The sequence below is a fragment of the Festucalex cinctus genome, chromosome 6 (genome assembly GCF_051991245.1).
Source record: "Festucalex cinctus isolate MCC-2025b chromosome 6, RoL_Fcin_1.0, whole genome shotgun sequence".
Classification (NCBI taxonomy): domain Eukaryota; kingdom Metazoa; phylum Chordata; class Actinopteri; order Syngnathiformes; family Syngnathidae; genus Festucalex; species Festucalex cinctus.
The window spans coordinates 14,316,960-14,330,000 of NC_135416.1; the positions used below are offsets into that span (position 1 = coordinate 14,316,960).

Consider the following 13,041-nt stretch of genomic DNA (forward strand, 5'->3'; position numbering starts at 1 on the left):
ATTTAAGTCAGGAAAAGGCAGACAGTTCCCACTTTCTCATGTTGAAAACCAGACGACCAACGGACCTGTATTGTCCGCTCTGGAGTTTGAAATCTGTCAACGAAAGCCTCACTACAGCCATTCCGTTGCTTTTGATCCACATCTGCCTCTCTTCAACAGCTGTTTCATGGGCACCCCAGAGGAAGGGAGAGGTGAGAGCGGAAGGCGAGACTCACTTTACGTGCGATACGTAAGCTAACGCTAACTTTTGATTGCTAACTTTGGTGGCTATCTCGATTTCTGTTATTGTTTTGGTACGTTTTCTCGCCGTGTGAATGATCTCATCATGTATTACATTCCGAGCAATCGGTCACAAGAAGTCTTCATTTTGACATTCTGTGATGTCGGGACGATACCAAGTTACTTTAGCAAAGCTGGCTAGTTGACATGTTGAGTTGAGTCAAAGTTGCAACACAAAACTGGGCATTTGCGTTTGGTATCGAACTGCTCTTTTCTGCCCTCAAAACTTGCAGTGCTAGGATGAATTGTACGTGTTATGTAACGCTGTGTGTGCGCGCTGGAGGGAGAAAAGAAAACAACCCGTTCCCTTTGCCGCCTCAAAAACAAAACAAACAAACAAACAAACAAAGCTCGATCTGCTCCCATTTATCACTCGTAGCACAATAACAATCCGTAGTCTGTTAATACATATCAGGAATCTAATTTCATTTCTGTCTAAATCCCAATTTCGTTGTTTCTCCTTACAGAGTGGCTAGATGTGGCAAATGAGCTGCTCGACAAGTGTCACATTGAACAGAAACTGACGAAACTCACAGACTGCGACGCCAATATTTTTATTAGTCTCTATGAGAACATCCTGAGAGAGAAGGTTCCAGGTAAGAGAACAGCAAACGGGGTACAGAATCTGTTTGGAAGTACAGTACTTTGTTTAAATTAAGAAATCCATTAGATCTGGAGTGATCAAATATTAATCCACAAATGAGGCTACACTGTAACATTCAGAACAAAATGTACTGTACAACAACAAAAATACAAAATAAAATAAAATGTCAATTTTATTTTGACATAAATGAAAATATAAAGTTTACACAGTTAAATAAAAAGTCTGTGTTGTGTGCCATTGCATGTGTGTTGTTTTCTAAGCGAGAGAGACCAAAAAAGTGAACCCGAACATAGGATAAATAGTAACAATAATCAAATGTGTAATTGTGTCCCCTTACAAATTATATCTATCAAGAACACTGTTAGATGACCGGTGCTTCTCAATTATTTTTTGTTATGCCCCCAGGAAGAAAACAAATATTTTGCGCCCCTAACTCTCTGCCGTGACCCTAAATGGTATCATTCAACATTGAGCGGCAGTGCCTCATACTGTGGTGGATGTGCAATTACACTTTGTTCTTGGACAGTTAAAAAAAAAAAAAAAAAAAAAAGTTACTTGAAGTCGCACGTGCCTCCCATGAGCATCACATGGCACTGACCATAGTATTTATTAAATATTGCACACAAGTACAGTAATGTTGTTTTTAAATAAAAACTAATACTAAAACTAACAGAATTGCCCTGAAACCTAATTAAAACTAACTTAATAAAACTAAAAAATAACTAAAATGAAAATTCCAAAATTATAAAAACCGTAGTGCTTATGTGGCTTATTGTCACTGTTTGTATTGACATCCATCATCTTCACATATTCATATGCATGAGTGTCGTCGTTCTTCTTAGATTATATTGCATCGCCACGCAGCCAAGAGGATGACGTCCATAATGTTCAATGTGTGATTGACTCGCTGTCGCTGGATTACCTTCAGATCAGTCTCTCGCATATCACAGGTATGATATATTCAGTATGATGCGGGGACAGAATTGCCCCATCATGTTTTCATTTTTTTTTGGCTGAAAACGTGTAATATTTGCATGATTCCAGGTGAAAATGTCACCCGGGGAGACAAAGAGTCAATCAAGAACCTTTTGGATATCTTTGATGGTCTCATGGAATATCTCAGTGAGGAGATAGGCGAGGACTCGCAGAATGATGGTGGGAGTGTTTGCGTTCATTGTTCTCAATATCATGACAAGCACCAGTGATGATCTATGATTTCTTGTTACATAAACGTGTCGTCTTTCTTCTTAAAACCATCTATGACAAACAAAGAAACGACTCATTTGGCAGAACTGAACGGTGCTTTGTTAGTGTGGCTTGAACTGCCCCTCAGACTCAGATTATGTAACTTTTATCTGCACCTCATGAATGTCATGTCCCACATAGAAAATACATAATTGAATGCAATTGTCTGTTCATTGTGACATAACTATGGTAGTTTGTGCATTCACAATCACTAATATTATATTTTTCCATTGTTTTGACTTTAAAAACATTTTTTTTAATTATTCTTTTACAAAATCAGGGTCACAAAATGGTGGTTTCCGGGAGGAAGCTCTCGGTGGAAGCGAAGCACCAACAACCAGCAACGCCATCCAGCAGATGGACACAAAACTGGACGGACCGCTTTTATCTTCTGATGGCGGAGCGTAAGTACCTTCTTGTACGACTGACATGAATACGATGAGAACAAAGTTGGACCAAGAGGCCACAGCCACACTACATGTACTCCTTTCTGTCTGCTAGTGATAGTTAAGTGCAGGGTGATGAACCTCTGGCTGATAGCTATCTTAAAATGCAGGTCCACTATGCAGTCGAGTATGAATTCTCAACATTCCAGCAACAGTGAGCAGCCCGGGTCAACCGGTGAGGTCATCGGGCTCGGAGTTTCAGCACGTACGTTTGCAGATCAACAAGAAGGTGAGATGCAAAAAATCTGCATTTTAAACGTACAAGGTGGCCTCGGTTCCAGGGGTCTGCAACTTGTGGCTCTTTTGTCCCCCCCAAAAAAAAAAGTTTTTTTTTTTTTTTTTTTTTACATATTTAGTTTTTATTTTGTAGATACAATATTATCTAATCAAGTTAATGATTAAATAAAAAATGAATAGTTGAATGTCCAAAAAGTAGATCGGTCGGCCGATCCCTTAAAATAAAAATAAACCGATCTTTTCCACCAATCTCATCTCCCTCCTCCAAAGGTCTGAAATAGTGAGCCACTGTCCTCTTCTGCTGAGATGACTAATAGGATTTTCATTTTTATTTGAGAGAACTACTTCATATGCAGTTAAAACAACCCATTTGTATTATTTTGCCGATATTGTTCATTGTTTTCCAATAAAACAAGATTGGAAGACTGAAGGTATTTGTTGCTCGTAATGAAAAAAAAATTGGTATTGGCAAATCGGGATAGGCGGGTCAGACTTTTTAAAAGATCGGGGATCGGTGTACCCCTACCAAAAAGTGATTTATTTGGCCTAAAATGGTTCTTTTGATAACAAAGGTTGGTGGTCCCTGGTTTAGGATGTAGTTCTGTTCTATCATCAATTTTTTGTATGTTGTCCTTTCAAGTCCATCATGTAATTTTTGTATTGTGAACAGTGGGGCTCAAGCTCAGTGGGAAATAAGGTCCTGCTACTGCTTACTTTGTGCCTCAACAGAAGTAACTGTCCAGGCGTTAACCACGGACGCAGTCGTGGCCACGGATGCAATCGCCACCTCTGCCTCCTCAGGGAACCAGGATGCACCTTTGACTGTACCGCCGCACATCGCCATTGCACTGCACCCGCCCACCCAGACCGAATCTCCCCATCACACCGACACATGTGCGGAGGAGCCACATGACCCTGCAGTCATCCAGGTAACAACACCAAAGCGATTTTAATGCAGCTTGTGAGAACTTGGTCATCATTTTATTTTTTGTCTTCATCCTTCAGGGACAGACTGCTAGCGCTGAAGTCGTAAGAGTTGTCTGCAATGGGCTGCACTCTCCGGGTGGGTCCAAAACGAAACAACAAAACAAAAACAACTTAAGTTTAATACTCACAACTTGTGTCCATTTTCCAGCCGTGAGTGAAAGAAGTTCGTCCAGCCAGCGAAGAGCCGACGTTGCGGCAGAGACGCTGCAGGTGGGAAAGCAGCAAGCCCTCACTTTTCAATCTATAAATTATTCAGTGATGCATTTCATCATCACGCATGATATTTTCAGCCCACTAAGGGAGGTCCCAGGAGGGTTTTATTCCACACACAACCAGATGTGCTCCTCCTCACGCTGCAGGATGAGGCGTCGGCCACGACCCCGTCCCCACCAGACACGGAAGAGGAAGACGTGCGCCCTATGACGAGACCGCAGGAGACCGGCCTCGGGTATCTTCATCAAACTTTTTCACGCTTACCATTGTTGCATTCGCTTCGAGGTTGTCTCGCTCAACTCGCCGCTGTTTTGTGTGACCAGCAGCTGGATGCAAGAAGAGGATGAGGAAGACTTGAACGAGACGCATTCTCCCCGCAGGACAAGTAACAAGCGAGCAGAAGAGGAACTGCATCACATTTCTGAGAAACTCACCAATCGAATTGATGAGCTGGATCAGGTGCGAGCTCAACGTTTCACTTCACCACGACAACCATCATCACGTTTGGCTTTCCGACAGATGCTTAAACGACTTTTGGGTGACGGTGGAGAGGCCGAAGTTGTTGGAGACTTGGAAGAGGAGTCGGACCTCAGTGATGACATTGCGGAGCGTCATATGACTCCCAGACTGCACACAGGTGTGAATATGCCCAAAATTGGCATTTTTTTTTACAAGCTTGGAGCACCTCCACAAGAATAATTTGTCATTTCAGGAACACCCCAACCCAAACCCACTCATAGGACGTCGTTATCTTTTACCTCGCCCGCTCGAGATCGTCACTCCGTGCTGGAGCACTCGGAAGATGACGAGGACGAAGCCCCGAGCTTTCATGTAAATGGCCGACAAGCAAAACTGCCAACTAGCCCTTTGACGTGGCAAAGGGAGCCACCGCACTGGACTAAACACAAAAAGGTTGTTTGGATTTTTGAATCTCTCATAAATGGCACTTGACTTGCAACTTTCAGATGGTATTGATATGTCTAAGCAGACTGCGGGGAACCAAGCATATGAAGCGGAATTGACCAGATTAGAAGGCAAAAAACGAGCGGATCTCGACAAGGAACGGCACAAAGCTCAGGAGGCTGTAAGTCAAAACTATGCGTGTCTTAAAGCAGAGGGTGTCGATACTTTCACGGCAAGGGTCTCGAAACAAGGTTTTGTTGTGTGCGCGCAGGAGCGAAAGTACAGAGAAGCCCTACTCAATGACTTCCCCAAGACACCAAGAACGATTCCATCGAAAAGCAAGTCCCAGCCGAAGGGCCACGCACAAAGCACATCAGCACGACTACGAATGCCCAAGAAAAGTCCACCACGTACGATACATTTCGTAAATATGTATGCTTATATATGTTTGGGTTTTTGTATTTCTCCCACTTTTTGACATGCATCTCCTTCCAGATAACGTATCCGATTTCACATCATTCCAATTTCAACATGTTCAAAAAATTCACGTCATGTGGGCTTGTATTTTTCTTTCTTATTCCAAAATTCATTATTCACCATCCATTCCTAATGACAAGTTTCCCCCAAAGATTGACCTTTCATTCCCATGAAACATTCATGTTTACATCGTTCTCATTTGAAATTTAAATAATTCCGCTCCCTCAGTTCACAATGGGAACTATTGTCAACTTGCCAAAATTTAATTCCCACTACCAAAAATTAAACTTTTTTTTTTTTTTACTATTCCAGTACCCATAAAATTCCATATTCCCATTGACATCAACAAAACAGATTCACATTTCCACATTTGAATTGTGAACTTTCAAAACATTCAGCTGATTCAATTTTTCAAAAATTCTGAATAAAAAGTCAGCATTTTCCCCAAAAAAGTTCCCTCCCCAAAAATTCCGATTCATTCTCAATGACACATTTATCAAAACAGATTTATGCTGTTGCTATTAAAAATGTTCAGCTCATTCAGTTCAACATGAGTTGGAAATGATTTTCAACATATCAAAATTTCCACAAAGAATTCCATTCTTTCCCAATGACACATAAAGAAATCATACATTGACAATCACGATCAATTCACATCATTCTGTATCTGTGTATATCATTCAAAATCCTTTTTTTCTCAGCATTTGAGCCTTTCCACGCAATGTTCACAGAAATAGCAAATGTCTAATTTTACATATTGTAGAAGTATATACCTAATGTTCATACCAAATTGTAGACATGCAAGTTTGAATATAGTAGTTTATTTCTAGTGTATGTTCAGGCATGAGCTAAATTCATCATCAAATATTTGAATGGAAAACAGGTCATCACTTTAAAAAAAAAGAAATAAATCACCTCAATAAGGTAAATAGGGAACTAAGTGGATGTGCCTTTTTGTGGCACGACCACGTATTCTGGGTGTCGTGTTAGTTCACTGTACGCCTTTTATAGCCTTGTCATGTATGTCTGGACTCTAAACTGACCCTTAGTTAAATATGAGGATCTCCTCATGACCGAGGTATGACGGCGCTCCGGTCTTCATTTTCTATGTCCAGTTAAATTGAAGGAGAACGATCTCCTGCCCACGCTCCTCGAGGAGCTGCCGTTCCTGCACGTCTCCTCGCCCGATCTGGGCCGCATGTGGCAGCAGCAGAAGCAGCAGGCGGACCGACTCCGCACGCAAGCCTCCGCCCAGAAGCAGCGACGCGGCAGGCCCTCCCAAGAGGTTAGCGCCCGATCTCGTGCGTTACCAAAGGCAGACGCTGGACGTGCTCACTCTGTGTGGCAGTTGGAAGAAGCGCAGAGGAAGCACGACCTTCTAGTGGGGCTGGTCAACAAACAGCAGGAGCACAGCAGACGCCTGGTGGGTTGACAAACACGCACGTTCGTCGGGATGAGTTTATAGCGCTCCGGTCTCGGTCCTCCAGAGGGACTTGAAAGAGCACAGCCAGCAACAGAGGTCAACCCACAGCCGACTGAGAGAACAGCGGCAGCAGATCGCTCGGGCCAGGAAGTACCACCAGGACTACCACGTCCAGCACCGGGCTCGCCTCATGAAGGCTCGCATCAATGAGGAAAAGGTGGCCGTGCGACGACCTCTGCATAACACACCTGCTGTCTGCGTTCCTGTCTTATCATTTGGTGTTTGCAGATGTTTCGGCAACTCTTTGAACAAGGTTTGGAGGTGCAGAAGGCTCGCCTGAGGGAGCAGAGAGCCTTCGCCACGGAGCAACGGCTGGAGCATCAGAAACGACACCAGGACTACATTGAGTCCATGGAGAACTACTACAAAGATCAAGTACAATAGAATGAGATCCTGTGTCGAATATTCTGAGGAAGAGGATTAGAGCCAGTGAAGAGAAGATTTTTTTGTCAGGATTCTCACTTTTATTCTCATAATTATGACTATAAAAGGGGCACGATGCAAGATTCAGAGTTTTTGCACATTTGCGACCCCTCTGGCGAAACGTGGAATGGACCCCAGCGACGTGCACACGGCCAGGAGCGTGCGCGACTTTTCGGGCACGAGCAAACTTCCAAATAATCGAACAAACGTAAACACGGAGCACAATGCCTTTTTCATAGGCTTAATGTCTACATAGGTAAGAAACGTATTAATCTTCATGTTGTTAGTCATTTTGAGTGACAAAAGCTTACGTAATTACAACCTAAACGTAAATAGTGCATTCCGTGAATCCGATGACATTGAGGATGGGAATACTTTGCCAATATGCCCAAGTGCGGAGACATTAGTTAGCGACCGTTTTATTCTGTACTGCTAATCATAAATAGACCCTATCGTATTTTCGTTACAAAGTCTTACCTTTTTAGCAAAAAGTCAGCAAGCTGTGGGTCCCGTTTCATCCCCAGGATAGCTCTTAGCTCTCTCCACCTGACAACCGCTGCTCCTGTATTTATCCGCGTCCTTCCGTGACGCTGGTCTGAAAGTTTATTTTATTTTATTTTTTTATTATTAACCTCTCTTTGTCTTCCGTGGAGTCTCCGTAAGGGATTGAGACGTATCGGGTGCAGGTCTCTTCAAGTCCATCTTGACTTAGCTCAGTATTTCTCAATTCCGATCCTCAGGCCCCCCCTAGCCAGCCTGTTTTCCATGTCTCCCAATTCCCAATGCAGCTGATTCCAATGACAGCTAATCAGCCAGCTCTGGAGAAGCCTGATAACGATCCTCACCTGCGTTGCAATTGGGAGACATGGAAAACAGGCTGGCTAGGGGGGCCTGAGGACGGAATTGAGAAACACTGATAGCTGTCCTTTAAGTTGCGTAAACAATCGCGAGAGCTAACGACAATAGCGTGTACGCGCATGACGTCATGCTCAGAGCAAACGCTAAAGTTTCCGGCCCGAACCCTCCAACATTCTTTCCTTTTACAGAAAAATAGGGGCAACAGTCATTGTGCCACAGTCGTGCCTCCTGTCCATTATACAATTCTTAAAACGTGCCGGTAAAAAATATGGTTATTTTAACACTCAAATTTGAGTCTAATCTTGCATCGTGCACCTTTAACCTCAGAATTTTGAGAATAAAGTCAGAATCCTGCCCACTTTTTTTTTTCTGTCTCTCTCTTCAATGGCCCTAATCTTCTACAGAGCTCTTGTAAGGTTTAACTTTGAATCTTTTCTCTATTTATAGTTTTCACTACTGGCTGAAAAACTTGCACAAGAGCGACAGGAGATCCAGATTAGGAAAAAAGCTCAAGAGAAGGTTTAAAAAAAACACGTAAAATCTTCTAACACTGTTATCGGTATAGCCATGTTGAACTGGTGCCTTTTTTGCAGGTGCTGCTCAAGATGAAGCGCGAGCTGCGTTCCAAGATGGAGCGTGAGATCAGCGAGCTGCAGAAGGTCATCGTTCAGAACGACGAGGACGACCACTTCCGGGATCTGGAAGTCCAGAGGTTACGCAATCGAGTCCGCATGGCTTCTTTCCACTGCCGCAACAGTTATCTGCACTGACCTTTTACGTCGCGGTCAAAAAAGCCGAGGTTCGACGTCATGATGGCTGCTCAGATTTGCACAAGAGGAACGCGCTTCCGCAAACCTTTATAGGGTACGAGAGGAGGAACCTGCATATGATGAACTGAAAGCAGTCCGACAAATTTTAACTGTTCCTTCACTGTGACCGACATTATTCTATTGTAGCTGATTACGTGTACAAATGTTTCTTCTTTTGCCAAATGACCAGAACACTGCATTTTAACTTCCTTTTACTATGTGCTATCAAGTCTTCCTTTCATATATTTATTTATTGTTTTTAAATTAAATCTGGCCTTTTTAATACTAACCAGGTGTTGGTGCTTATGGGACAGTAACAATCAAGTCTTTAAAGGAGCCAAAGCTTGAATTTTAACTGTAACATACTGAAGAAAGATGTGAATTTAGGAAGTAAATTAACTTCTATGAAGCTCGCGATTTTGTCTCAACCACCTTACATAACAAACAAGACTCAAATGCTGTTTAATTGTGGCTAATTTAGTCTCAACTTGAACCAATAAACCTCACGTTGAAACATTCTAACCCTGACTATTGTATAAAAAAAAAAAAAAAAACACAAAATGCAGATCTTGTGTGTACAAGGACACAACCGAAAATAAACAAAACGACCCGGGGAAGGGGCAATTTTAAAAATGCATAATCCCTCAGAGGAACGGCTATAAAAATCCATAAAACAATTACCCACAAATACTGATATATTTGCGTTTTATTGTTTAAATCAATTTAGTGCGGCCCGTAGGAGATTATGAAAACTGAAGTGGGGCCCCCATAGAAGAGGGAGAGAGGGAAAAAAAAAAAGTTCCCTCACATGCCTTCTGAAACTCACAGGTGAATCTAAAAATAGTTTAGTGGAAAACTTTGTTTTTTGAACAAAACTCAAGATTCTCTACACTACGTATTTCACGATTCTATTTTAGCTTACAGCTAACGAAAAACAATCAGCTAAAGAAATTTAAATATAAGAGAAACAATTCAAATGTTTCCCATTATTTAGATTAACTTGTATCGAAGGACCACTGTTATGCTATTAAGACTTTTAGTAATTAGTAAACTAAAGCTTATATTGTTACTGATAGATATAAACAAGCAGTTGGTGACAAATAATCGAATGCTACCAGGTTGTGGAACATCAACAAAGCAACCGTTTTTTCCAAGTCCGCCAGGTGGCGCACGCGTCTTCCAGCGTCTGAGTAGCTCGGTCACTACACAAATGCTTCTTTAAACTTTGGCTTGACTTACTTGTTCGTTGCTTGTACTGTAAATCTATTCGTCTTCAGTGTTTGACGAGCCACAAATTTCTAAGGTGTTCGGCGCCACCTGCGTTTTTCATCGGTCGTATGATGACGCCTGGTCGTGACAAGTCCGACGTCATAGTAGTGTATTTTGCTGTTTTGGACTGCACATTTTTATTGCTTCGATGCGTTGGTGAAGACTTCATTAAAGAAAAAAAGAAAGAAAGAAAGAAATACTTAACGATTAAACGCGGAAATTACCAATTGCAGCGTTTCGTTACCATTAGGTTACGTCATTTCCTATAGCTCAGTAATACGCAAACCGACCCTCCCCCCTTTTTCTTTTTGGACTCCACATTTTTATTGCTTCGATGCGTTGGTGAAGACTTCATTAAAAAATAAAAAAAAATAAAAAATAAAAACTGCTTAAACGGGGAAATTACAAATTGTAGCGTTTCGTCACCATTAGGTTACGTCATTTCCTACAGCTCAGTAATACGCAGGACTACTACTGTACTTGTGTCTTTCCAATGTATTTATCCCTGTTCTAATGACAGTCAAAATCAAGTTTATACACGCACACCTGTTATAATACAAAGTTCTTGTCGTATTTAAAAATAAGGTCACAAAAAGCATTTACAACCTTTTTCTCATTTGTTTAAATCACAAAAACCTGTATAATTTATATCCACTAAATCCGATGAGCCCTTGTCCTTCTGGTGTTTGCGTTTAACCAACATTACAGTCATCCATCGTTAACTTCTTACATTAAACCAATTCATCATGACATCTAAACGATCAGTAGACTATAGGTCGGATATCCATTTCAAAATGCTGACAAATAGAAATAAACAGTGATACACATGCTACTATAAAACATAATGCTATCATACCCAGACAGCAGTGTTTTATTGCTCCGCTTTCTGCAGGTGTACAAGAATTAATTGACCCCCCGCCCCCGCCCAAGGCCATCCTTTTAATCTTTGCTTCTTTATTGTCCATTTGTACAAGTGTCAGTTACAAGCTCACAGAGCAGCTGAGGTGAAAAAGCAAATACTGTAACAATAAATACAAAATCCTGGGAAAAATGGATGCAGAATTAATTGTAAGGATGGTTGGTTTTATTGGGGACAATTTGGCCCCCAAAGTGATTGTTTGCATGAGTGAGTCTGCCAGCAAACATGGCAAAGCGACACGGATGAGACGTGGACAAACATACATGTGCGGCATAGCGGGAACACGTGCGTGTGCATATACGTGGTCTACATCAAAAGTCAGTCCATTTGGTACATAAAGGGAAGTGTCCGAGTATACATGACGTGTGCAAATAACACTTGCAATGCATTTATAGTTGTTTTAAAGATAACTTCAAATAAATCCTCTGTAAATGTTCATAGAACAATTTGTAAGCTCTTCATGGTTGCAGCCAGTAAAGAAATAATAATAATAATAATAATAATAATAAAAAAGATTCACAAGTCTAAACAAAAAATCATAGGCTATGCAAAACAGACTTGTTGAGAAAAGATATGAAACTTTGTCCTTTGTGTTGCTTGGAATTTAGTGGAAACATCCCCAGTAGCAAACTCTTCTCCTATGAATGGATGATGATTAAAAAGTCAGGTGTCTCGTTTTGCATCAAGCCTTTTAAGCCTCCCTCATTTCATCATGTACACGCCCACCCTCCAAAAAAAAAAAAAAAAAAAAAGTAAAGCACAAATTCACCTGAGGATGCAAAAGAGGTCTGTGACAGACATGCTGCATTTGCACGGAACACAAATAAAATCATATATTTGTACATATATATACTCGCTGTATAGATATGTGTTCCTCTAGTCGGTATACTTGTAAAATACAGGATAGCAAAGTAGACATGATACATTTCAAAACAGGGCTTCCCACACTTAAGCAAATAAAATGATGGAAGATCGTCATTCCTTGGAAGGATTGTGAGGGCGGAACATGCAATTTCATTTGGCTCGTTTGGGAAACCCTGTTTTAATGTTGGGCGGGAGGTGGCAGGTGGGGGGGGGGGGGGGGGGGGTTTCTTGACATCATCGCTCACTTGCTAAAGTGCTTGACAGTAACGAGTGAAAATCAACATCTGTCTGCAGCAGCGCACACTTTGCAACACGTGAAAGGGGCAGCGAGCGCGCAGGGCGGCCGGGTTTGGAGGACGCAGCCGTACAAAATGTCGAGGGATGAACGAGAGCAAAAAAAAAAAAAAAAAAAGGTTCAACACACATCTTGAGCGGCTTTAAACATCAATGTGGAACAGCCTCAAAAACGGTGCAAGGTGGAATTGATAAGCATCAGTGAGTGACGACAGGATGCGGTTTGCTTTTTTTGTCATGTGAAGAGAAAATCTTTCATGTTCCTATCCGTCAAATGTCTGGCATTTTCCCCCAAGAAATGTTCTATTATTTTTACTTCCCCAGTGGTTCACTAACTTTGTTGAAATGTTACTAGAACACAAACATGTTAAATAAAAAGGCCTGAGCCTGGAACAAATTAATCTGCTCTATACCGATTCTGGAGAACACTTTTTTTTTTTTTTTTTTTTTTTAATTAGAACAACTTCAAAATGGAGATTCCGCTGTCAGGTATAAAATGAGAAAGCGCTACTAATCTTTGCATTCAAACGTGCATTTGGACGCACAGCCACACACAACTTCTTCACCAGAGTCCGTTTTTTTTTTTTTTTTTTCAACACCCGACAAGCTTGGGGGAAAAAAAAAATAATCATCATAGCAATATTCAAAAACAATATATTACGTTTTTAGGGCTGCTATTAAAAGTGGACTTTTTTTCAACGAGGGGCTTGAGAATTAAACTGAAACTCTCA

General features: G+C 41.4%; 2 protein-coding genes across 8 annotated transcripts in view; one reads left to right on the plus strand and one right to left on the minus strand.

Annotated features, from left to right (window-relative positions):
- The first annotated feature begins 2 nt into the window (after positions 1 to 2).
- On the plus strand, positions 3 to 9,486 carry LOC144020189 (centrosomal protein of 95 kDa-like). 6 transcript variants are annotated; one of them, XM_077523398.1, is made up of 21 exons: positions 3 to 191; positions 747 to 875; positions 1,726 to 1,833; positions 1,928 to 2,038; positions 2,409 to 2,532; positions 2,685 to 2,803; positions 3,541 to 3,740; positions 3,817 to 3,874; positions 3,947 to 4,008; positions 4,089 to 4,246; positions 4,335 to 4,470; positions 4,531 to 4,648; positions 4,724 to 4,923; positions 5,000 to 5,095; positions 5,186 to 5,324; positions 6,507 to 6,676; positions 6,740 to 6,814; positions 6,879 to 7,031; positions 7,103 to 7,249; positions 8,603 to 8,674; positions 8,749 to 9,486. In XM_077523398.1, the coding sequence occupies exons 1-21, from the start codon at positions 167 to 169 to the stop codon at positions 8,923 to 8,925; spliced, it is 2,577 nt and encodes an 858-aa protein (XP_077379524.1). In that variant the 5' UTR covers positions 3 to 166; the 3' UTR covers positions 8,926 to 9,486. The 6 variants fall into 6 exon arrangements, 5 of the variants coding, with proteins under 5 accessions (XP_077379524.1, XP_077379522.1, XP_077379523.1 ...); XR_013283825.1 differs by having other exon boundaries at positions 6,507 to 6,814; positions 7,103 to 7,553; positions 8,749 to 8,806; XM_077523396.1 differs by having other exon boundaries at positions 6,507 to 6,814.
- A 1,577-nt stretch (positions 9,487 to 11,063) lies between these two features.
- LOC144020352 (E3 ubiquitin-protein ligase SMURF2-like) overlaps positions 11,064 to 13,041 on the minus strand; it is a 50,314-nt gene continuing 48,336 nt past the window's right edge. For both annotated transcript variants that reach the window (XM_077523733.1, XM_077523732.1), the window contains one exon: positions 11,064 to 13,041. This exon is cut by the window's right edge. The gene's annotated coding sequence lies outside the window, so the exon portion shown is untranslated.

Excerpts from the sequence above, each read along its gene's own strand:
- LOC144020189 (XM_077523396.1), top strand. The coding sequence starts at position 167 with ATGGGCACCCCAGAGGAAGGGAGAG. Across the intron at positions 1,834-1,927 it reads CAGTCTCTCGCATATCACAG|GTGAAAATGTCACCCGGGGA; the intron begins GTATGATATATT and ends GCATGATTCCAG. Across the intron at positions 2,804-3,540 it reads GTTTGCAGATCAACAAGAAG|AAGTAACTGTCCAGGCGTTA; the intron begins GTGAGATGCAAA and ends GTGCCTCAACAG.